The sequence below is a fragment of the Lepisma saccharinum genome, chromosome 16 (assembly GCF_977018435.1).
Source record: "Lepisma saccharinum chromosome 16, izLepSacc3.1, whole genome shotgun sequence".
Lineage (NCBI taxonomy): Eukaryota > Metazoa > Arthropoda > Insecta > Zygentoma > Lepismatidae > Lepisma > Lepisma saccharinum.
Window position 1 is genome coordinate 3793952 of NC_139244.1, and position 25840 is coordinate 3819791.

At 36.1% G+C, this 25840-nt stretch overlaps 1 protein-coding gene across 2 annotated transcripts; it reads right to left on the reverse strand.

Moving 5' to 3' along the window:
- Positions 1-1653: 1653 nt before the first annotated feature.
- Positions 1654-25561, reverse strand: Hyls1 (Hyls1 centriolar and ciliogenesis associated). Of its 2 annotated transcripts, none has more exons than XM_083137127.1 (7): positions 25453-25561; positions 19233-19354; positions 8749-8941; positions 8325-8362; positions 6706-6822; positions 5704-5876; positions 1654-2178 (listed from the first exon to the last, which is right to left on the reverse strand). In XM_083137127.1, exons 2-7 carry the CDS (start codon positions 19327-19329, stop codon positions 2125-2127), a joined length of 672 nt encoding a protein of 223 aa, XP_082993253.1. In that variant the 5' UTR covers positions 19330-19354; positions 25453-25561; the 3' UTR covers positions 1654-2124. The 2 variants fall into 2 exon arrangements, with proteins under 2 accessions (XP_082993253.1, XP_082993254.1); XM_083137128.1 differs by having other exon boundaries at positions 25414-25518.
- Between the last annotated feature and the right edge of the window lie 279 nt (positions 25562-25840).

The following is a 25840-nucleotide window of genomic DNA, read 5'->3' on the forward strand; positions in this document are numbered from 1 at the left end:
ACATTTGTTTTATATATGATTAATTGGGTCACATTTTCCATTAATGGACATTAACTTTAAAACTTTTTCTTATTATTACAAAATACACTATATTACTTCTTAACTTTCTTAAAGTAATATTGTTTTTACTAATTTAATAGATTGTAACTAGACTATAGGTTAATTTCCTTGTATTCAAAATTAGACATTAATATTATTCACATATCCCATATCATAGTGAAATTTATTCTTGTATGATCAAGTGAATGGAAATCAATGAATTAATCTTTGTAGTTGGCTATATGCCTTTAATGTTGTTTTAAATTAATGTTTCAAGAAAACTATATTTTTGTCCTGAAGGAAAAAAGTATTGACGGATTGAAAGTTTTCCAGTCAAAATTTATGTGTCTTTACAATTCGTTTAACTCCATTACATGCCCGGCCATGAGTAATTATCCTTAGGAGCGCACAATTCCTCCACCTTTCTCCAATTCATATTTCATATGATTGTTAAGGACCACTGCTGCGAGGTTTCATATCGAAAATTATTCACGCTATCTATTGTCACGATTAATACTATTGTTCATTTTCATTAATTTCTACATAATTTCCACATAAGTATGAGGATGAGTTTAAATAAATATACCTTGTATCATCTTAAACTTGACTTCTGACATGCAAATGAATGATACTATCATTGCTTCAAATGTTCAAGTTATGTGTTAAAGTTATGAAATATCAAATTTATTGCTTAATTGCACGGCATAAATATATGATTAGCGGATGAGAATGTGAATATATTTTACATTTTATAACAATTAACAGTTTGTCAGAAACGTAAGTGGAATGAAAGTATCATCATTTGTTAAAATTAAAACGAACAAACATGGCAAAGTGAATTTGTTTTTGCTGTGAAATGTATTCAATCAAATCATCGTTCATCCTAATCGTTGAGCGTAAACTAAGGGCCCAACCTATACTTCTAATAACCTTGCTTAAAACTTGTGATTTAATAAATAATACAAGATTGGATTAAAAGTAATTAAATCTTGTGCCAGAGTAGCCTTTCTAAAGAACAGAATGAATAACTATGCAATACATTCTAATGTATAGCCGATTCTACTATACTGCTGCAGATTTCAAACTTCGATCAGCAACAGTGCAAAAATGTATAATGGAATGTTTATTATTTTGATTTATGATACATGTGACATAGAAAACACACACACTACTTCTTATTTTTAAAAAAGGGTAATGGAAATTTACATAAGCGAACTAGAGATTTTGAAAATTCAGTTGCCATGGGGACCAGGCACTATGTATTTTACTACCCTTCATAATAACAACCACCACCACCCATGGCATAACAGCCCTTGAAGGCGAAAGTCTGTCTGCCAGCTGCTGGCATCACTCCCACATGCCTCGGCAGAGGTGGATGATAAGCCAACCAGTTACGGGGTGATGTGTGGTTACCACGATGAACTCCCAGTCGTTATTGTAGGTTTTCTATGACCGGGCTATGCTACTTATTCGTAGCTCCCCAATATCCTCACGATGTTGGGTGGCCACTGATCCCAGGCACAGCATTAGACTGCATAGCCTTTTTTTATTCTGTGGGTAGTTTTATTTTCATGATTCCAGTTTGAAAATTATAGACCACAGAAACTGTGATAATAATTTTGAATCATTCTGTATTTAATGAGTTCTATCATTGGATCACAAAAATGGAGTAACCAAGCATACTCTTTGTGTACTGACAACACAAAACCTTAATTCTTCATAGAGAATCACAAAAATCACTCTTACAGTGCAATAACTGTATTCCTAAATGGCTAAAAATTGTACAGAAATGATACAGATTTCTTCTGACCAAAACTCATGTCGGCCAATGAATATAATCACAGCCATCATATCACATCCTCTAATATTAAAATATAAATATTGCAAGTGCACCTTGAATAAATAGGTTTTCAGGCTGACCAGCCAAGTCCAGTTTATAATGTACACAAATTCATATGAAGTCAAAAGGCTACTATGTACAAAAAGTAAAGGATAATACAGATAAGAAAGTTAGTACAGTTTGTGGATTACAAACCAGAGGAAACTTTGATCCTTTGAATGTTCTGCGAGAGACGAGGCTTGCCGTCATATCCTTCGGGTCTTATTCAAGTTCCAATCTGACGAGATCTTTGTCATGGGCTGCGAAAGTAAACACAAAATAATAATAATAATATTTGCATTTTATGTATACACTTTTGAACATTGATAATTTGATATGTAACAAATAACCTGGCCCCAACTCCTTTTTCTTCTTTCCAATACAGGCTAGAGTAATTAATTCTTGCACCAGAGTTGCCTTCCTAAATAAGGCTCAACCAGTAAGACTATGAATAGCTGCAGAGATTAAAATTCAGGTAGTAGTGCAAAAATTTATAATGGCATGTTTAGTATTTTAATTTAATGATACCTGTGATACAGAGAAAACACAAACATTGTTGCTAAGAAAGATTATATGCCACTCATGGGCATTGTGTGCATTTAATTAGTGCTCACAAATAACAATTGGATTGGATTGATTTGTTGCTCTAAGTCCAGTTTATGCACAGTAAGGCTAATCTGGACTGGACCTACAGTTTAGAGTGAGATCCGAACCACTATGTGTCTCCACCGGGAATCGAACCCAGGACCCCTTGATTACAAGGCGACGACGCAACTACTGCACCATCAGGAGGCCCTCACAAATAACAAATATTATATCATCCTGCACATAATCCTACAGTACAAATTTTTACTATTCAAATGTTAATCTACATGGCTAGCTTGTTGTGGGCCTATTATACAGTAATGTCAACAAATGACATGGGGAGAAATGTGTAAGCAACACGTATGCTGCTCTGGCCAGATATGATAGCGGTCGTTGCTCTCTTGGTAGCCAGTGCCATGCCACAGTATGCGACTGCAATCAACTGGAAGAATGATTACACTGTGAGCTTTTAGTGCTGGCAACGTCTACATCCATGGAAACATCATTATAGATTGAAAATGACTAATTCTGAGGATGAAGAGTTGTTGATGGTAAAATCGTTAGCGCAAAAAAATGCTAAGAGTGGTTTAACTACATTTACTGCTTGAAATTTATAAGAATGTAAAGTTATTTAGTGAATGTAGTGAATGATGTGGCAAATCACCAAACTGAGAAATTATGCATATAGTGTCGTTCTTATCATTTCCCTCATCTCGATCAAAGCAGGCTGATTGTGAAATGAGTACCTGCTAAGGCTTTGCAGTCGATTACTCTATTTTCAGGGAAATATGAATAATGACCCATATCAGGCATTCTGAAACTTTTAGATAGGCGTACCACTAAACCTAAGTTCGTATTTTTGCCACAGAACGAACTAACGTTATGTGGTTTTCAATAGTAGCATTTAAAATGGCATGATTATATTCCCTAATACTTGTAACAAATGATCAGTGATCAGAACGCTACAATGTAAAAGTAGCATCACTACAACTACAGCTGCTACTGTGTGCTACTCACACTATATTCTAAAGAAGCCATTACCAATTGTACTTACTAGATAATAAATTCCTTTATTTGTTATCATGATACCCATAATTCAATATACAGTGCCTTTCATGGTCGAGTCTTTGAGTCTGTGGAGCGGCGACTATTACACCGGGCAGCGAGAGCACGTCTGCCGGCAAACTGGATGCAACATCTGCGTAAATGGAACTGCTAGCTATGTAATGAAATAGCGTAAGGTTTCAGGTTTAAAAGTTTGGTAGCTCGCCATGCAGACGTCATGCAAATGCCTGTTTCTTGTGCAAGGCGCCAGAGGGATTTTTGAAAAGTGTGTACCAATTGTGTTCCAATGTCGTCTAGCTTCTACCCAGAAAGCACATGCCGTTTCCCCTTCGCTTCGTACCAAGAACAGACCATGTTCCCCTAAATTTGCTCACAAGTTCTAGAACAATGTCTCTGTGTGCAACAGGAACATCTGGGAATTCTGCTGTCAAATGCGTTCTGACTTCCCTACAAGAATTCGTAATGACTAGAGCCCGGAAGTTCAGGCATTTATTTTCGTTAAAATAGGCAGGTAAAAAGGCATTTATAATGTGGTAAATAGGCACTAAAAATGAAAAAAAAAGGCACATTTACAAGTCGCTTACTTTTATCTATAATTTCTGGCAAAATGTTAAAATCTAAATTGGGAAGAGCATTTCAATTTTCTCCGTCTTGATTGCACATAACTACAAGGTGCTTTTTAAGTTCTAAACATTCATTGCTAGTCGTCTGTCGGAGAGAATGTTTTTCATAATAGAAAATGATCCTTCTACTTCGACAGAAGTTATTGGAGCATACATATAACAAGCTAATGTAGCTGGACTCATTTTGGTAACAGCATTTTCAGCTTTTAGAATATCACAAATTGTTTTCAATTGTTTCAAGTCCTCATTTGCACTCACTACCCGTTAGCACTTTTCCGCAACAGCTCACCCCTTTTCTCCTGGCACTTCCATCATCTGCTGCATAGATTCCTCGTAGATTTTCATGGATGCTATAATTGTAATTGTCTCTGGCAATGCACCATAATGTGCAAAAGTAAACTTGAATAGCACAGGAGTTTTTTCACTTCACGAATTGAAGCTGCTTCATTTTCTGGAAGAGCATCGATCACCTCACTGATTTTTTTAAGGTTGTTAGCGTAATATATAGCTGCTGATATCCAGGTTCCCCATCTCGTCAAGACTGGTTGCTGAGGTAAACTAAGCTCAATCGCAACTTCCTGAAATTTTCGGGTTCGAGAGGGAGATTTCAGAAATATTTTCTTTGTGTTCGAAATCAATCTGTCCACTTCAGCAGTCAATCATGCACAAGAAATGTTAACCGAAAGGCAATATCCTGACTCAGCATGAAATACTTTTTTCTCACACTTTTCTCCTTCAGCAATGTTGAAACATGCGTGAGTTCAATATTACTTAAATAAGGCGAAAATTATTCACATAATAAACGGAAGAAAAATAAATGCCAACAACGTGTTTTGGGAGAAAAATAATTTATATACACATTTTTTTTTTTTAAAAAAATGTCAAATTTCATTGAAAAAGGCAAAAAAAGGCATTATAATTAAAAATAGGCAGTGGGGTCCCAAATAGGCAAAATAGGCAAAATGAAAAGGCTTCCAAAACATTCAAAACAACATAAGAAATGTATATCCGGAAAAATTTTATCAATATATGCAGTAGATAAAAAGAGGCATTTTGCCAAACTTCCGGGCTCTAGTAATGATGTAAGAGTCATACAAAAAATTCGTTGTTTTAAATTGTACGGAAAGCGTGGCATTATTAGACAGCAGAAAAGCACCAGGAATACGTAAAATAAAACAAAACAATCTAAAACACTTGTTAACATCTTAACACTTCACGGAAGACTAGACAGTGAAAGACACTGTATTTCGATAGGAGTGTTACCTAGTTCACTTATTTTTACTATAGTGTTTGAGAATCATAACGTGCCCGTTAAGATTTTATAATGCTGACCAGTAACACTGTTTTTTAGGTTTTAAAGGATTAAATAATGAGTTCCATGACTTTTGAAATGCTCTGTGGTATTAGTATTATGCACAGCACCAAGAGAGCATCTCTAGTCGTAATGGAACGCATGTGAAATGAACTTAATATAAACAATCCCAGTTTTTACACAGTTCTCGCGATACGTACTGCTGGCTGTGGGATCCCTCCGATCATTTTCTCCCTTACGCACCACCTGAGCCTCATGTGCACCCCTTCGGCTGGAATGCCCTGCCTCTGCCAGTATGCCTGGTACTTCTGGTAGAGGGCCAAAGGGTCACTCCGTTTGGGAGCGGCGGTGTTCATGTCCCACGGGCGAATAACTGCGAAACAAGAAATGCACGTTACATTCAGTCATGTTCCAGCCCACCTTGCTATTAACGAAAGCTACATTCCAGACCAATGACATGAAAAGGGATTTAAATGGATTTAACCAACATAAAGAGATTCAAAAGTTATGCAACAGTAACCTTGTAACATAAAGTTTAGTCCACAAGATATATTTTAAAAATTTACGCTATCAGGTAGCACGACTATGAGATAATTAAACTTCTACAAATGCATGCCTCAGTTATATCGCAATTGTCATTATTTATAGTGAAACTAAGCACCTTTTTCACAATCTAAGAAGCTACTCAAATAATTACAAAAATGCAATTAATTTACATTAATTCTCTGTCAAAACTGTTATGAATGGATTTCTTTCATAAAGTACCAAATGATTCACCAGGCAAATGTGTGTAGTTTCCAACAAATTGAAATATGTATATATGTTTGCATCAAACTGTACCTTTAACATTTCCATCACTGGAAGGTGTTGTAGTGGTCAAGGCCATCTTGCAGAAATTAATTTGGGGTGGACAGTAATTCCCAAGTGCTTGTAGCTACCCTGGTCACCAGACCTGACCCCCCCTCCCATATTCAGTTGTGGGGATATTTAAAGAGGGTGTGTACAAGATGAAACCCCACACCATAGCAGACCTGGAGAGGAACACTTATTTACATCACTGATGAATGTATGTCATTGCCTTTCTCAACAAACAGTGTTACGAACAAAATACAGTTCCTTTGTATGTGTTTTAACCTAAGTTAAGAAGCTTTATTAAGGTCAACTACCTAGTGAATCACCCTGTGTGTTAAAAAATGCCTTACATGATGACTTTGGTTTCTCCACCACAACCTTCGCCTTCTTTTTTGTGGGAGTTCGCCTCGGCCTCAGGATAGCAGAATCGAGAGAATTCAACGTTCCACCATGATCTGAACTGCTCTCTGCGAAAGAAAATAAAACAAAGTTATAACAATCAAATACTCAATTTCCCAACCTTCGAAGACACTCAAATCCTGCCACATTCTTGATCCAAAATGAACACCATACCCAACTAAATAAATATTGCTGAAACTGTATACGATGAGGCTGATTTTTCCAGATATGGCTCCCAACTCCGAGCATGCTTACAGCAGGAAATTTTAATATTATGCAAGGTTTTACTCGTAATTAAAAATTTAAATCTCGCTAAGTACAAACGACAGTTATAAATTTTAGCTCGTCTTTTTCAGTACAGTTTAGGGTACAAGCCTGTGGTAAAAAATTTTCATTTATCACGTAGAAGACAGCGAATTTTTTTTTTTAAAAAATATTTCATTTTAAGAAATTTAAATGTCGGAACATGAGGGTTCAAAACTGTACATGCATATTGCGTGATAGGTGTTCCATTCACATGGGAAAGAATTTTGCACTTGCCGATACTTTCTAATGTGAAAGCCATGCTTGTTTTTTTGGCAGGACCCCCCCCCCCCAAATATAGCCAGAATAAAATTACATTTTACTAATTGTTTATAGGATGCCTCAAGGTTCATGTAGCACTCAAAACATGTCTCTCGAAAAATTACCTGAGGCACAATATGTTTCAAAAGTCAAAAACACCAAATGTGATCTACATGTCACATCTTGGCATCTAAATATGACATGTGTGTCTTGGAGTTTAAGGGATAAATTCAAGGCCTCCTTGTGGATTCCATAATTTTGTTTTATTTTTACGAAACACTGCTAACTACTTAATAGTCACAGCCTGCTATGATGCCAGGTGTGCTGGGTTTGAATCCCAGCCTGGGAATGGATGTTCTTGTAAGTGTCTCTCATCAATTTCATCATCTCATTCTTGTCTTGTGATTAGCCAAAAGTGGCAGAAAAGCGATACTAAATAAAATAAAAATCATATTAAAATCAAATCAGGACCATATGACTTTTCAATTTTTGATATGTGAACTGTGCCTTGGGCAATACCACTATTAACTTCTTTTCAAGGGGCCCTCAATGCTGGATTGGCACAACAACTCTGATATTCCCAAGCATTGAATCCAAGACAGTGCATATAGCATCGTACCATGAAGGTACATTTAGGAGACATGGGGGTAGTGCCACACAACATTCTCGATAGCAGCCATGTTGGAGGTGATGTGATCAGCACCATGCTCTAACAGCCTTTAACCCCCCCCCCCCTCCGGTACCCATTGATTTGAGGCTGGGTGAGCCCCAGAGCAGCTTTATGCAGGGACAAGGCCGGAAAAATTCCTACCTTCCATCACTCACCTCGGGAATCGGACCCGTGTCTCCCACGTGGCAGTCAGATGCCCTCCCGACTACAGACTGGACCATTGCGGTTCTGAACGCAGTTGCATGGGACACCCTTAATGTAGTTGTTGTTAACAATCACACTTATGATGGCACTTTCATAATAATTCAGTATAGACCTATTAATATTAATACTTACCAGATTCAGTACTGTGTCTGCTTACTGGTGCATTATTCCTGCAACAAGGAATTAATTTCTTGTAAAAACAACGATCATTTCCCTACTCGCAGATAATAGAAATATTCATGAATTATAATCCAGTGTATTTTCACATATTAAAATATATAGTAGAAATATAAGAATATAAAACATGAAAAAGAGAAATAATTTTAATGTAATCAACTGCTCAATAATTCCCTAAATGTTAGTGACAATGGTTCTTTATTAGCATGCCATGTTAATTGGACATAACATTAACATTGTAAATTGTCAACATTCACACTCGTATGATTTTGTTAATTCAGTACAAGCATGTATTAGGCTTTAACTTAATGTTCAAATAGTTAAGAAATTAACAATGAACACACAACAGTAGCAAATATTACTAAAGCAACAACCATACCTGCTCTCATCATACAAGTTCCTCCGAACAAAGCCCCTTTTAACATATGCAGTCGGAGGGGGAGTATTTTCATCCACGGAAAGAGTTGTGCTTGAAGTAGAGAAGGTTGAAGAACTCGAAGTGTCTACGCCTGGCAAACTCTTGTAGTAGATTCCGCCAGTCTCCTGCTCGTACTTTATCAGTTTCTTCAGATCTGCAAGGGAAAGGTACAAAACAGTTTAGTGACATGCATTTTAACAGTACTTAAGTAACTGTTGTTATTTGTGTGAAATCCTTGTTGCGCTTCTCTTCACAGCGGCACGAGTGGTTAGCACAGCATGTTGGATTTGAATCGCAGCCTAGATATACATGTTCCTTGTGAGTGTGTCCCCATCCATCATTTCATCATTCATCCTCATTGTCCTGATTATCAAAAAGTGGGAGAAGCCAAAGTCACAATACCCCATAAGGGCAGGTACCTATTTATCTACCAACTGCCGGCCTCACTTACACCAGAGGAGGGAGATATCCAACCAGTTAAGGGGTGACGTGCAGCCGCCACAAAGGACCCAACACATTGTAGGTTTCCGTGACCAGGTTATGCTACCCAATTCCCTCATGGTGGTTGGTGGCCACCAGTCCCATACGCTGGCCGAAATCTCAGAGAAAAATTGTTACGTTTCCCTTTTGGCTGCATGGCCCCAGTCCAAGACACATATTTTTAGTAGTTTGAAATAACAGCAAAGTATGCTGACTATATAGAAGCATATCAGTGGTGTGGCATGGCTTTTTCAAAAGTGTTACCGGCCATCAGACGTTATCATCTCCAATCTACCCCCCCCCCAAAAAAAAACGCCTTTGATCTGGATTTCTTTTTTATTATTGCAAACCGCTCAATGATTTATTTAGCCACAATCCCTTCTAGAAAGAACTACCACTCATGAGTGAGTTACCGCGAAAATCCAGTGAATAGTAGTCGAGCCTTGTCAACCATCTCAGTTTCTTTGCAAAGAGGTGGAATGGGGAAGAAGAACCACACATTCAGGTCAGTTTGACGTTTCTGCGTTGAGCAGACGACAGAATTCCTCTCCTCCAGCGGTGGGAGGGAAGTCCAGATGTTCGTACTGCTGTTGCCAACGTGGTTTTTTGGAGCAAGGTTTGTCCAAATCACGAATCGCATCAAGTACTTATCTTTTCGTCTATTACTAAACGGTTTCAGTTGTAGTTAAATCCAGCTTTGGCTTTGCAGTCTAGCTCTTGTTGCTTCAGAGAAATAGTATCCCCGTTTTGAATTTAGCTCTTTTCTGGAAATCCAATGTGACAACACTTGCCGATCCAGTATGCCGCAGCGGCAACAGGGCCCCTAAACAGGCATATGAATAACTCCCTAGCACACTTGCCTCCAAGTCTTTCCCCGCTATTCCCTTGCATTGGCGGGCACCCTTTTCCTCTTGAGGGTAGCGGAACGACCTGGCTCTTCGCTTATGTCGGATGCAGAAAAAAATGTCCTCTGCAATATACATTCAACTGCGTCAACTGCAACGCTGTTGGTTAACTTATTTAACAATGTTGTTATTTTATTGAGAAAACACTTTTTTAATTTCTTTACATTTTGCTGTTGCACGCCATGCCTCTGAAGCATATATACTAGCACCAAGATATCTGAAATCTGGGAATATACATGAACAACTCATTATTTCACCCCGGACACTAGTGTCTCAGCTTTTATGCAAGGGTTACAAATACTATGGTAGATCTATACTGAAGGTGATTAGTGATAACCAACATATTTACCAGAAGCACATCCCCCAAGTCGTAACTAAACACTAATATTATAATATAAATTAATATAAAAAATATTAAAACGTAAAACAATATTAAATATAATAATAACTAATATAATAACTAGATATAAGATAAGTCGAATAAGTGATAACTTACTGCCTCTTTTCAGTAGAATAATTTTTCTCTACCATATTCTAGTGATGTGTATTGTATTTGCACTTGTGTTAATTAGCACAGCTTTTCTGCCATGAGTGATGATTAGGGGGCATGTAAATTTCATTTTTGACAAAAACACAAAATGTGAAATAACGCATTGTAGTGTTAATTTTTTATGTTTTTGAAAGGTGTGAGGTGCATTTTGCTACAATGTTTGTCACGAAATGATGCAAAACAACCTCTTAAACACGAAATTTTCGGTTCGTGACTACTGAATTATCATGCGAGTTATACAAATCATGGAAAATTGATTAATTCTGCTGTAAATATTTGAGAAGCAAAAATGGACTCCTTTCTACAGGAATAAACTTAATACTCTGATAACTATATAAATGTTCTATTAAAAATGAAATGTTAATTTAGGGTTTAACACTGATATTCCATTTTATAAACTGCTTTTGATTCCAAAATATGCCCAGTTTTTGTACAGATATCTCGATCTTTTATTTACCATAAATATGTGGATCTAGTGATGATAGATGAAATTAATGAAGTGACACTGATGAAGAACACCCATGCCCAGGCTGGGATTCAAACCTAGAAGACTGAAAGTCAATCAACAACTGTGCTTGGTGAGGGGAAGAAACAACTAAATCTAATTAAGGAGCCACCTTTTTTCATTTATTATTATTATTATTACAAATATGGTCTATGAAAACTATGAATCCAACTAAGACAAAGCTACACATTTTAAATATGATCTCAAAATATTTAATTTATTAATTAATACAAGAAAGCTCTACTGGTAACAGCATGATTAACTATACAATACATTCTCATATATGACAGACTCTACCATATTAGTTTTTCTTGTATGTACGCATTGCTTGCATTATAGAATTATTTTCCTGTAGTTTACGGTTATTACAAGCATAAGAAAACAGTTTTTCTTTGTGACGTTTCAGGAGAACACACACTCCTTTCATCAGACATTTATTTTCATTTTGACTAAAGATACAGTTATAACAATGGTTAGTAATTTTTTAAACAAAAAAAATCTGTTATATAATGTATGTTGTCAATGTTACATTGTTGTAATATAGCAACTTAACTGTGAAAAAAGCAGTCTGTTTTATTTTTATTTCAGATTTTTTTTTAAAAATTATGAATCCCAAATATCATCAGGTAATTCCAATTCATCATTGTTTTCACAAAGTCTCTTGATGTTTCCAGTTACATTAAATTTTAAAGATGGTGGCTTACTCCATTTGCGAAAAAGAAAACTCCACACTGGATCTATGTTACCATTTTCATTATTTAATTTATTCCAGTGTTCTTCTGCAATGAACGAAACTTCCCAGACATTCAACTCTGTGTTTCCCCTTAATATTTTTAGAACCCTTCTCTTTTTAATCAAATGCTTCTCTTCGATGATGTGAGTTGACAAACCTGTTCTTGGGTTTAGATTTATAATGTCCAAATCGTGTTCGTGCCATCTTATTGCCATTTTCCTTGCTGTTTGTCCCACATAATCCTTTGAACATGAACAACTTATATTATATATTTCTGTGGTTTCCACATCTGGCAGAGAGTTTCTCATTTTGAATTCATTAAATGTACATTCCAAACTTCTTGGTGATTTAAAAACAATTTTGAAATTAAAACTTCTACAAATTTTGGCAATTTTATGTGAGAATCCCTTGTGGAATGGAATGCACACAAATTTCTTTTCAACAGATTTTTCATCTTTGTATTTCTCTTTTCCTTTAGTTTTCTTGCGACTTGTTTTTTGATTTGGTTTATTCTGTTAGTGTGAAAGCCATTTTCTTTTGCTATATTAAAAAGCCTTTCTTCTTCATTTTTGATATCCTCATTATTAGAACATAGTCTTTGTGCTCTCAGGAAAAAATTTAAAAGTATGTTATCCATTGTTATATGCGAATGTTCTGATTTGGCATGGATGTATTTTTCCCCCGTTAATTTTTTCCTGTGGACTGATGTTTGAATTGTTGAGTCAGTTGTCTTAATTTGCAGATCAAGGAAAGAAATTACATTGTTATTCATGGGTTCGCAAGTGAATTTTATGCGACGATGTGATTCATTTAACAATTTAAATACGTCCATGATGGTGTTCTCATTTTTAGCAATAATTAGCACATCATCTACATATCTGATGTAGAGTTTGATATCCGCACCTATCGCATTAACAATTGGAGATTCTATGTAATGAAGGAAAATGCTGGAGATGATTCCGGATACTGGGTTTCCCATTGATAGACCATTACTTTGCTGATAGATTTTGCCATCAAATATAAAGTAATTGTAATTTGCACATACAGTAAACCATCGAACCATTTCCCATGATTCTACTGGGTTAACCTTCATCTCAATAAGCCATCTGTGTAATGCATCTGTGGCACCTTCTATTGGGAGACTAGGATATAAATTTTCAACATCAAAACTTGCAATATGATACTCATTATTCCAAACAAAATTTTTTTAGTTTGTTTCACTTCATATGCATTTTTAACACTGAATGGTGTTTGTTGTTTAATTATAGCAAGTTTTTCAACTAAATATTTGGTTAGTTTGTATGCAGGATGTGTGAAAGTTGCAATGATGGATCGTATTGGAGTTCCCGGTTTGTGAGTTTTTGGTAGTCCAAAGACAATCGGCAGGGTTGAATTTTTGACAATGAGAGACTTTGTGAAAACAATGATGAATTTGAATTACCTGATGATATTTGGGATTCATAATTTTTTTAAAAATCTGAAATAAAAATAAAACACACTGCTTTTTTCAAAGTTAAGTTGCTATATTACAACAATGTAACATTGACAACATCCATTATATAACAGATTCTTTTTGTTTAAAAAATTACTAACCATTGTTATAACTGTATCTTTAGTCAAAATGAAAATAAATGTCTGATGAAAGGAGCGTGTGTTCTGAAACGTCACAAAGAAAAACTGTTTTCTTATGCTTGTAATAACCGTAAACTACAGGAAAATAACTCTACCATATTGCCGCAGATTTTAAAATTCAATTAGCAATAGTGAAAAAAAATACAATGGCATGTTTATTATCCTAATTTAATGATACATGTGATACAGAAAACACACAAACATTAAATAACATATACTATACTCGTTACTTTAAAAAAGGTGACGGAAACTTCCATAAGCGAACTGAAAGTATTAAAAATATATATATTTTTAGCACTGAGAGAGAATTTGAAAAATTAGGAAGCAGATGTAAATTTTCAGGCACCATGGCGATCGGGTGGGCTGTATTTTTCTACCCCTGTGCTAGGCCACCAAGTCAGCTCTAGTGGCAACCATAGAGAGGAGAGGAGCTTCAAAACTCATTTGTAAAACTTTCTTTTCATGAGAGATGGATGGCTATACAAGGAATGTCCAAGCCAAATTTAGAACACCATACAAGGCGACCATGTAGGTATGTCATATTTTGACAGAATAATGTTAACACCTTTACACATATACCCAATTTTTTGTCGTCTGCTATCTCATTCCACGTGTGTGCCGTGGCATTGGACAGTGAGCCACGTGAGTTAATCATGGTGAAACAGCAATTGAAGTACGGAGCAGTGATAGATTTCTTGATGCTAGAAGGGCTATCACCGAAGGACTTCCACGCCCGTTAGGCCAATGTGTACACTGGCGAACTTTAAAAAAAGGTCTCCCTCCTCTCAGTTAGATTGGAAGCAACAAACAAAAACTGATACTGAATTGGAAACACTCCAGCGTCAATGCCGAAACTCTATGCAAGATAAGGAAGAGCTGAACAGTTGTCAGTCGTGAACACCACACAGAAGAGCAATGTTAACCCTGAGTCATCAAGGAATTAGCACAGCGTTTCTTTCTGTTGTCATTCGGCCTCGGAAGAAATATTTGTTGTCCATTTTGAGCTTTCATGAAATCAGGTTCTGAGCTGGCGATTTATTTCCTTCATGAATGAAAATAGGTTGTTCATTTTTTCGTTTCTTTTCTCTCTTTTGTCGTTAGCTCTAAAACAAATATAAAAAGAAAACGAGCAAAGAAGGTCGTTTCTTTCGGCACGTGACAGGCATATGTGGTAACTTAGCTATTTTTACGATCATATTATATCCCTCTTGTTTACTTTCAACGATAAAGACGAATGTTGGAGTGACCAGAAAAAATGAACGAACACAATAAGCTCTTAAATATTACCCACGCTTCGAAAATAGATTCCGACCCCAGTGGCAGAGTGGTTACCACATCACGCTACGACGCCAGGCGTCCCGCATTCGAATCCTGGCCTGGGCTTGGATTTGTGAGTGTATATTCACCAATTTCATCATATCGTCACTAATCCCCATATTTGATTGAGTTTGTGTTTGATGTCCACTTTATGCACAGTAAGGCTAATCGGGACTGGACCTACAGTTTAAAGTGGGATCCGAACCACTATGTGCCTCCACCAGGTATCGAACCCGGGAACCATGGTTCACAAGGCGACGATGCTACCTACCACTGCTCCATCGGGGAGGCCTCCCACATATTTGCAACTTAGCCAAAAGTGGCACAAGAAGCGAAGTAAAATAAAGCAAATCGATCAATCAATCAATCGAACATAGGGTTTCCGGTTTCATAGAGCAGTATGCAAAGCACTCGGTCATGAAGACCCTCAAAATTGAAATAATAAGTGGAACAAAACACCTGATATTAGAGTATTTTAAGAGTTTAGGCAGATTAACAGTTCACGTCAACCTACAACAATTTCACCTGTATTATGTGATATATGGTTCTGCCCTAATATAATTGAAAGTGCTCTTGCGATAATAGTTACACATTTCCATCTTGCAACACACCACCTCGACTAGGCACGAAATGTGCATTTCCTTGCCCCTTTTCTGTATTTTTTTCTATTTAGGATATATTACGTTGCCTTTTTGCCTCTTGGTTAATCCGTGGCGATGAGAATGACTGACAAATTGATAACATGGATGTGATGGGGCAAACATGCCTTAATCATGGTTCGAACCTAAGACCTCTGTCTTCAAAGCACGTTACAATCTGCCACGTGTGTCTTTTCATCTCCAGTCACCATTAATTTCAAGAGGTAAAAAACGACGTTACTCAAACAAATTGTATAAATAATTTCCATAGCCATAAACATTTTTTGCACTTGTTGAGAGAAATCCATACCCTCGTAATGTTATAAGTAAACGTCGACCTAGTTGATGTCCCCAGGAACCCTTCCTTGCACGAAAATCACACTGTGTCCACATGATTTACGACTGAACGCTTACTAAAGTAATAGAAATGTGCATCCCCATTTCCATTAATCGTTCACTCTTCGTATATTTTGAGGTCAGCTAATTCGAGCATACGACCCTAAGACAGCTACACACTGCCAAAAAAACTGCAGTGTCAACAAAGTAATTACTGTATATTTATATATTTTATTTTTGGTAATGGAATATTTTTCCCTTCCTTCAGATTCTTATTTATGTTTGTTTGGTTTATTTTACTTCGCTTTTCTGCCACTTTTGGCTAAACGCGACGATGAGGATGAGCGATGAAATTGATGAAGGGACAGTCACAATGAACAGCGAACGAACACAATGCCAAGGCGATGTTTAAGCAAGCTGGGTTAACCACTCTACCACGGAGGCCGGAATCCTTTTTAGTTAGAAGAAATCGTTCCTTGACAGCGAACTAAGAACAGTTAATATGTGTCACGTCAGAGTTATAATATTTTAAATTTCTAACAATCAATTGGGATTTACTCTTAACCATTTTTTTTGTCTACATAAAAACTTCCACACAGTTAAGATCGTTTACACTAAGGACAACAGCGTTAAAGTCTATGCTTTAAGGAATGATTAAGCACACTATGACGACGGAAAATAATAATTCCCATGACTATATCCATGCATTACATCGGTGAAATATTAATTTTCGTTCAGGAAGAAATATTGAAAAATGCAGGGACACAATGATCAACCGATTTATTTATTTTACTTCGCTTTTCTTCCACTTTTGAGTAATAACATACATAAGGATGAAAGGTGTGTTAAAACGAAATTTGTGAAAGGCAATCAAAAACGTAGGACACAGCCCAAACTTCACAGACCATTATACTCGCCTTGTGTCTAGACGCCAGATCCTCGTTAGTCTGCAAAATGTACTCCATTGTCACAATGACGTAAGCATTCGTAGAATAAATTTGTATATCATTCTCCCCCTCCTCCCAAGAAACATGAGCTAAACTAGTGCGAATTCTGTGATATGTTCATTACTTCTCAGGAACCACTCGTGGCCTTCAACTAGTTTATCCTGAAAAAACTGCGGGTTAGGATGTTAACAGATATTTCAGGGACAATATCCAAAGAACAATGTCACATACGCAGAATGCAAAACATTTCTATTTTCTCATTTCTACTACAACCCTGGTGAAAAAAGGCGGCTGGAGCATGGTGCTGATCGTATCACCTCCAAAATGGCTGAGCTTGAGAATATGCGGTGCCCTACTACCGCATCCCCTAAATGTGCCTTCATGGCACGTTGCTAGACACACGAGGAACTTTACCTAACCTTTACTACTACTAACAACTCATGCCAGGAATTTTGGTATTTTTTATACTTTTTTATTTGCCCATTGCTAACCTGGTTCATTCCCAGCCATAACAGCAATTAGTCGATGCAATAAACATACGCCAAACTTAAAAAGAAACGGGTGTCGGCGTGCGCGCGCACGCACACACTCATACACAGAGGAAAGGGGGGGGGGGTAGGAACACAAAAATCTTCCACAAACTGCCCAGATCATGCCTGATAAGACTCCAACAGAAAGCTTTCCGGAAACAAGTTTACGTGCGCATAGGGTAGCGATGGCCTTGTCTGCAATTGCCTTCCCCCACTTTCTTATCCAATACAGGAGTAATGAAGTGTTTCCAACTGCCTTACAATCTAACTAAGAGGAGCGAGACCTTTTTTTAAAGTTCGCCAGTGTACAAGGACTCTTCACATTCCCATGCCACCGTGTACAATTGGGCTGACGAGTACAAGAGAGGAAGAAAAAACCCATTCAAGATGAACCTGCCTCATCACAGCCCAGAACTGTCTGAACTCCAGAAAAGTTAAAAAAATTATAAGAACTAGTGATGTCAGACAAAAGATTGAAACTGTCTGTAATAGCAAAGACAATGGGCTTCCCAAAATCTACAATTCATGTGATGTTGACTGAAGACTTGATGATGAGAAAAGTGCCTGCATGACAGGTGCCAAAGTTGCTTACACCACCTTAACCTTCGAGCGGGTGTGTGACGCACTTTTTACATCATTTAGTATCATTCAAAATGAGGAAGGAAATTATAATGTAAACGTATTTTTTTTTGGGTCTACATTTATTTATATCATTTCTGAGGTTAATATAAATGAAACATTGAAATACAAGTTAGAATGGTGAAAAAAATAACAGTACGTAACTAAGTACATTTTTATAGCACACTACACTTTTCATCAGCAGACGCGTGTCGTACTTTTTACGAAAGTGATATTCCTGCTGAAAACCTACATTTTTCAAATATATATGTACAAACACTTGCAGGCGCGCAGTGCAAACTTTACGACACACTGTTCTGATCTCAAATAACAATTGAAAGAGTATAACATATGGATTAGTAACAATGACTGCTAATATGCAACACAAAAGACCTCCTCAAAGGAAACACAAGAAAATTAAAGAACATTACTTTTGTCGTAAATTTTGCACAGGCACACCCGCTCGAAGGTTAATGGGTATGATTTTACAATACCGGACCCTTTTCCAATTTGGTTCGTATTTCGCATACTGACTAATTTAGGGCTCCTAATCACGAATCTGAAGTTAAAAATTTGGCGCTCTCGTGTGGAACTTTGAAAATACGCTAGCCCCACGAACTTTGGCATGTGGTTAGGTTAGGAAACAGTTAAATTTTAGGGTCGTAGTAATATCAGGAATATGTATATTTCGTTCTTTAAGTATTCGAAACAGAAAATCTTGTGATAAATAATGAGCAATTGTGCATTGTCGGTTGCGATGACTGACCCTCTTTATTTTGCAAGTTTGACACGTGAGCGCCAAATTTTAACTTCAGATTCGCGATTAGGAGCCCTAAATTAGTCAGTATGCGAAATACGAACCAAATTGGAGAAGGATCCGATATTGTAAAATCACTTACCAGACCTGGCCCCCAGCTATTTATATCTGTTTCTACATTTGAAGTTCGAGAAGACCATGTGTGTTGTGAACTCCTATTCTGAGTCTCTGGATAACCCCTTCTACAATACTGGAATTATGAGCATTCCATCGAAATGGAAATAGTGTATTAATAGAGGAGGGTACTACTCTGAAAAACAAACCAGATGTTTTTTGACCACATGCTATTTTGTGTGTTTTTATAAATTCGATGGACACCCCTCGTATCCTGCTTCAGAGGTGGATTAAGAGAGCTTGTTATGTACAATGCAAATCCTGATACTCTCAGGTAAATATCACTTGCATGTATATTACGTGGCAAACATTTTATCACATACCTTTGACAAATTCTTCGAACGTATCATCTGGAATGTTGTGATAACCCAGTTGTCGTAAGTGAGTCCTAACCTCCTCAGAGCTTACAGACACTGACATTGTACGTCAACACAATTTCTTCTCCCTGAAATTTAATAAGATACAAGAGAAGAATGACAGTAAATTATGCAATAAAAACTGTTAATAATTATACAAATACAATCCTAACTGAATTAATCCTTATTATACTAAAAACACTACGTTGCTGACCAAGGCAGATTTATTAAGAAATAAAAACACTTAACTAAAACTTAAAATTTTTAGTTTAGTTATTCGTCTGAGGAAGACCCTGATACAGGGTTGAAACGTTACTTTGGTTTTATTTCTTAATAAATCTGCCTTGGTCAGCAACTTAGTGTTTTTAATATGGAAACAAGGCTTAATTATATTAGGGTCATTCCATGTCAAATCATCCAGAATTTTGTGAAAATGTCACCCACCATCCCCGATTTTGATGAAATTCGGTATGCTTATAGAACTTTTCATGCTGATTACAAAAATGACAACTTTTTTAAAATTGGTCAAGGGGTTCAGAAGTTACGCACTTTTTAAGATCTCCGTGTACGCCACATCCGGCTCCACTTTGAAGGACACGCTTTAGGTTATAAACGATCAGATCTTCCCTCGGGTTTGCCGTAGAAACTTCAGGTTTGTTTTCTTTTGTTCAGAATAGTATAAGCTTTCATTTAAATAACGTTTCAGATGAATGCATCAGTAAACATGTATTTTTATATATAGTTTTATGTATTTTTTTTAGAAAATAAATGACTAACTTCAAGAGCGAATTTCATGCAATGCCCCCCCTTCAATTTTCCCCCAATTCTATATGTAGGTAGCTCAGTGTGTGTACTAATGCCTTATGAAAAAATTGGGATGGGCGGTTCAGAGACAGGGTGATAAAAAAATCATTTGCATAAAATGACATTAAAAGTAAATCTTATTAAAAATGCTTATGTATTTAGCACAAAGCCTGAAGTACAATATGTTTCAAGTTACAATATTCAAAAGTTATGTTCACTAAGCATAGGCGTAACCTGGCGGGGGCAAGGGGAAGCACTTGCCCCCTCCAAAATTTATAGATTAATTTTAAAATTTGCAAGTAATAATTACAGTGGAACCCCGATTTAAGTTCCTCGATTTTACATTTTCCTTCATTTTGCATTCAATCTTGATGGTCTGGTTAGAAATTTTCCATGATTTTATATTTTCCCACGTATTAAGTTTTTCAGCTTGGTCTCCTGCATAACGTAAAATTGAGGTTCCACTGTATCTAAGTTAGTTTCAACAGTCTTCATTTTTTAAAATTTTATATATTATATAATTATATATGTAATTATTATTAATATTCCCAAGTTTAGCAAATATATCTTCGAGAACATTCTTTTTGTGCATTTTATCTCAATATGGAAGTTCTTTTTTGGCTACTCTTCATGGGGATACGTAATATGAAGTAAGAATTAATACTACACATTTGTGATGATTGAAGTTTTTTCAAGTGGAGCTTTTTCGCCACATACCACAGAAAATATCCTTGTGACGGGATGGTTGGAACAGTAAAAATACTTGTAAAGACTTCTATAGTATAAAGCAACAAGTACGGCAATTATGTACAAATTCCGTAGAAATAGTATTCAAGGCATAAATTTCTTAGTAATCATCTAGGGTGAAATGACAACAACCCACAGTACAATGTGTCAGCGATTGCAAAGTACTACAACAGTACCAGGAAGTATGCACTATTTTGAACTTACAGGTTCCGTAAGTTACTTTTTACAAGTAACTGAGTTACAGTCAATCATTAAAAAAGTTACTCAGTTATTGTTACTGGTACTTTGAAAGTAACTGAGTTTCTTTTACAGTTACTGTAACAGTAACGTACTGTTAATGATCATTGATTTGTGTAAATGTTACACAAAATCAATTATCAAGAAGACTTCCATGTTTTACTTATGTTTCTAGTACATAATATGTATTCATATACGTATTTACATTATTACTGCTAATAAATGATGGAAAACACAGTCAACTTTGCTTGAACGATTATAATTAAAAATCATTTGTATGCTGACTACGGTATTTTGAATATGGTGTCATTGATTCCACTTGCACCTATTTCTTTCTCCTCCATTCCAAGTTCAACAATATCCAAAGATCCACTCTCTCGACAATGACTTTTTCCTAGTTGGACAACAACATTCCAAACGAACGCAGCAGTCTACCAAAAATAATGAAGTTTTCACATACAATTAGAAATGAATTACAGTAAAGCGTGGATGTTCTAAATTTAGCATGCAACAAAGCATAGCTTCCTTGCCAGCAATTCCAAGTAAATCCTTTCACGTAGCATCTGGAGAAGGTACATATTTAATTTTTATAGTCTGGAACAGAATTGTCCAATTTAGCTATTTCCCTACTGCAAAAAGTAACTCTGTTACCGTTGTTAACGTTACAGGTACTTACTTTTAAAAGTAGCTAGTTACAGTTAGAATTCCTAAATAAAAAGTAACTTGTTACTTCGAAACACTAGTTGTTTAACAGTCAGAGCAAAAATAGTAAGTGCTTATGTGGAATATGTTTTCTATAACTGTATGGTTTGACTTCTGTGAAGAAGTGGCTTTCGAATTCCAACAGTGAACAGTTATGTAGTAGCATGTGTGTGCGTGACTCAAACTTGTTTGTAGGATTGCTTCAAAAGTCCACGTGAAAATGGCGATGCAGCTATTAAATTCTTGCATCTACTTTGTCCATCAACTTCCCACTACTGGCCAAAAAGTATGCTGTGTCCAGTGGACATTAACAATACAAATGGATAAACATATGTACTTAGTGATAAGTCAAATACTTTAGTGTGTTTGAAATGGTCAAAATATCCATCTAAAATGTGAACGGCACAATTTATAGTACATAAAATTTTGGCAATGCATAAAGTACAATTTTTAAGTACTATCTTAATGGGTCACTTGGAAACTTTCCTCGGGTTGAGATAATCGCAAAGTTATCCATCGCATAAAAATAGTGTCCAGAATTATTTGATAAATACATTTGAAAAATCACAATTATTACTCTTTATTTGTTTGTTCCTCTAGTGCCAGGAGGATCAAAAAATATATTTAACTTATAAATTTTGGAGGGGGCCAGTGCTTCCCTTTGCCCCCGCCAGGTTACGCCTATGCTTAGTGAACATAACTTTTGAATATTGTAACTTGAAACATATTGTACTTCAGGCTTTGTGCTAAATGCATAAGCATTTTTAATAAGATTTACTTTTAATGTCATTTTATGCAAATGATTTTTTTATCACCCTGTCTCTGAACTGCCCATCCCAATTTTTTCATCAGGCATTAGTACACACTCTGAGCTACCTACATATAAAATTGGGGGGAAATTGAAGGGGGGGCATTGCATGAAATTCGCTCTTGAAGTTAGTCATTTATTTTCTAAAAAAAAATACATAAAACTATATATAAAAATACATGTTTACTGATGCATTCATCTGAAACGTTATTTAAATGAAAGCTTATACTATTCTGAACAAAAGAAAACAAACCTGAAGTTTCTACGGCAAACCCGAGGGAAGATCTGATCGTTTATAACCTAATGCGTGTCATTCAAAGTGGAGCCGGATGTGGCGTACACGGAGATCTTAAAAAGTGCGTAACTTCTGAACCCCTTGACCAATTTTAAAAAAGTTGTCATTTTTGTAATCAGCATGAAAAGTTCTATAAGCATACCGAATTTCATCAAAATCGGGGATGGTGGGTGACATGGCCTGGATGAATTGACGTGGAATGACCCATTACTTATTATACTGTGTCAAATAAACCTAAATTGGCACATTGCATACAAAGTGGTACTACTCCATGTTAATAACAAAATGAATTGATCTGAAATGTGTTCAGCATGAAAGAATGGTGGGACACACGCACAACAGTTTTCTTACCTTGTGTTCAAGGAATGCCTACGAGGTTAGGTTAGGCCTGTTAGGTTAGGTTCCATTAGTATAAATACAATGGAAAATTATTAATTAGGAATGTATACTCGTTTGATTATGTAAGTTTCGCAACTATGTGTATTGCACACTGATTTCTTCATGTTGGGAAAATGGCGTCTTCAGTGGAGCTGCTGTTCTTACGTTAGGGTTTAGTTACGTTACGAAAACATAGTTTATTTCGTTTTTCTCTAGATATCCATACTTGACCGCCAATTATTACATGCAGGTTTGTGATTAGGAGGTCTCAATTAGTGAGTAGGCGCAATTTTATTGAAATTTGAGAGTGGTCCGGTATTATAAACTCGTTCCGTATTTTAATATTAAAAAAATGAAAGTTTCGTAGCACGTAGATCTCTAAAAATTTCCTTCCGCGCTATTTAAAAACACCCATTCTTAGAAGAAACTTCATTTTGGACGAAAAATTTTAAAATGTGGTAGAAATCGAGGGTGGAGGATTTCAGGACGGAGCCAAAGTGTAGATAAATGGCAGAAAGGCTCCGGATCATAAAACAGGATCCACTGTCAGTACTACAGTAATCAAATCGATCTTTCGCTAGCAACACAACTCCAGTGATTCAATTGCGAAAGATAAATTGTGTGAAATGAAAGGTAAAAATCTGATATTCCCCGGACACCTATAACTTCCTCGTTTTGTCAATTTTTGACATTTGTACTTACCTATCTGCTTCGCGGAACATTCTTTAAGGTGTATTCATGTGTTTTTGATCAAAGTAATTGCAATTTTTCACATAATTTTAACTATGTTTGCCTAACCTAACCACACGTCAATGGTTCGTGGGGCTAGCGTCAATGGTTCGCAATTATTTTGCAATTTCTACATCCTGATACTACCACGACACAAAATTTTAACTATGTTTGCCTAACCTAACCACTCGCCAATGGTTCGTGGGTCGGAGAATTAATTTTCAACAAAGAACATGAATTTCCGCTATGAAACATTCCCACATCACACAAAACACCTTCCAGATGTTAGACAATGCTACAGGAACTTATTACCGTAAGTAGTTTCTTCCGTAAAAATGAAGAAATCCATCCGGGGAATATCAGATTAGTAACAAATAAAATAGCATCGCTGAGATCTGAAGCGCGTACAAAGAAAGTTACCTAAAAACGAGAATTTAATTCTTGCTCGCCGTGCTTACTAATCTGAGCAACAAATTATTTTATAGGGCAAATGGAAGTTATGCATGACTTAACTTAGTTTCTATGAATATGTTACATTCGAAACTAAATGAAATTTAACTTGGTTTCCTTTATGGTACATGTAAATCTATTTCAACTATCAAACTTCAAAAGATTCGAGTACTGAAACAATAAACTAACAAAATATAAGCTTAATTCGGTACTACTTTACTATACCGGAGACACCTATCAATGATTTATTTCGTAATTTTTTACATTGCTAACGTACTATTCTGTATTGCGGAACATTTCTTTAGGTGAAATAATGAATTTCTAACGAAAAATACCTAAATTTAAAAAAAAATTAAAAACATTTCACGAAATTTTTTAACCAATAAAAGTTGAATTTTTGACATAAAGAGTAATTGGTACTACTTTACTATACCAGAGACACCTATCAATGATTTATTTTGCAATTTTTTACATTGCTAACGTACTATTCTGCATTGCGGAACATTTATTTAGATGAAATAATGAATTTCTAACGAAAATAATGTCTATTTCTTACCTTAACGAGTACTTACTGTTGTTCCTTATTTCCCACAAACCATCCACGGGTAGCCCCAAAAACCATTGACATTAGCCCAAAAATTCACGATAGCCCCACGAACCATCACGGGGACGAGGTATGCCTACTAGGTTAGGTTAGGCCTGTTAGGTTAGGTTCCATTAGCACTCCTTTCATTCAATTTAGCATATACGGACAATACGGAGCGTATTGTGCTCTCCTGCAGAAAGTAAATGGCGGCAGCATCAATAGCGCGTCGGAAACAGATTTTCGTACAAAACCACATGCATTCGCATTAAAATGGATCAAAACTACATTCCCCAACATCAACAACGCTACAGAAAATGATTTGCGTAAGTACTTTCTCCTGTAAATTTGAAGAAATCCGTCTCTGGTATAGTAAAGTGTTACCCTTAATTCCAGTAATATTTCACGTTTGTACCTTTAATAAATAAACAAATTCCTAAATAAATTTCTTTACCTCAGCCTACAGTAATTCACACAAAATTTAGAATCCGTGCCAAATTTCAAATTTTCTTGTTCACCTGCAACAACAGACTTTTAAATTTAACGTCATGGAATATGACACAGATTATTGCCTACTTAAATGGCGTTTATTAGTATAGACTTTTTACCAAAATCCCCGACTTGAAACTCAGTTTATTTCTTCTTCCTTCGCATCTTCAGTGACATTACACATTATTTTAAAAAATACCATCGTTATATTTACCTTTATTCGATTTTATAAAGTAGGTACAGGATCTGGTTGAGTCTCCATTATCGCACACCGCGCTAGCAGCCTTGAATGCTGACGTCACCATTGCTATCATGCTTTCATTGTTTAAATGCCTAAGTGCTTAGGTTTAGAT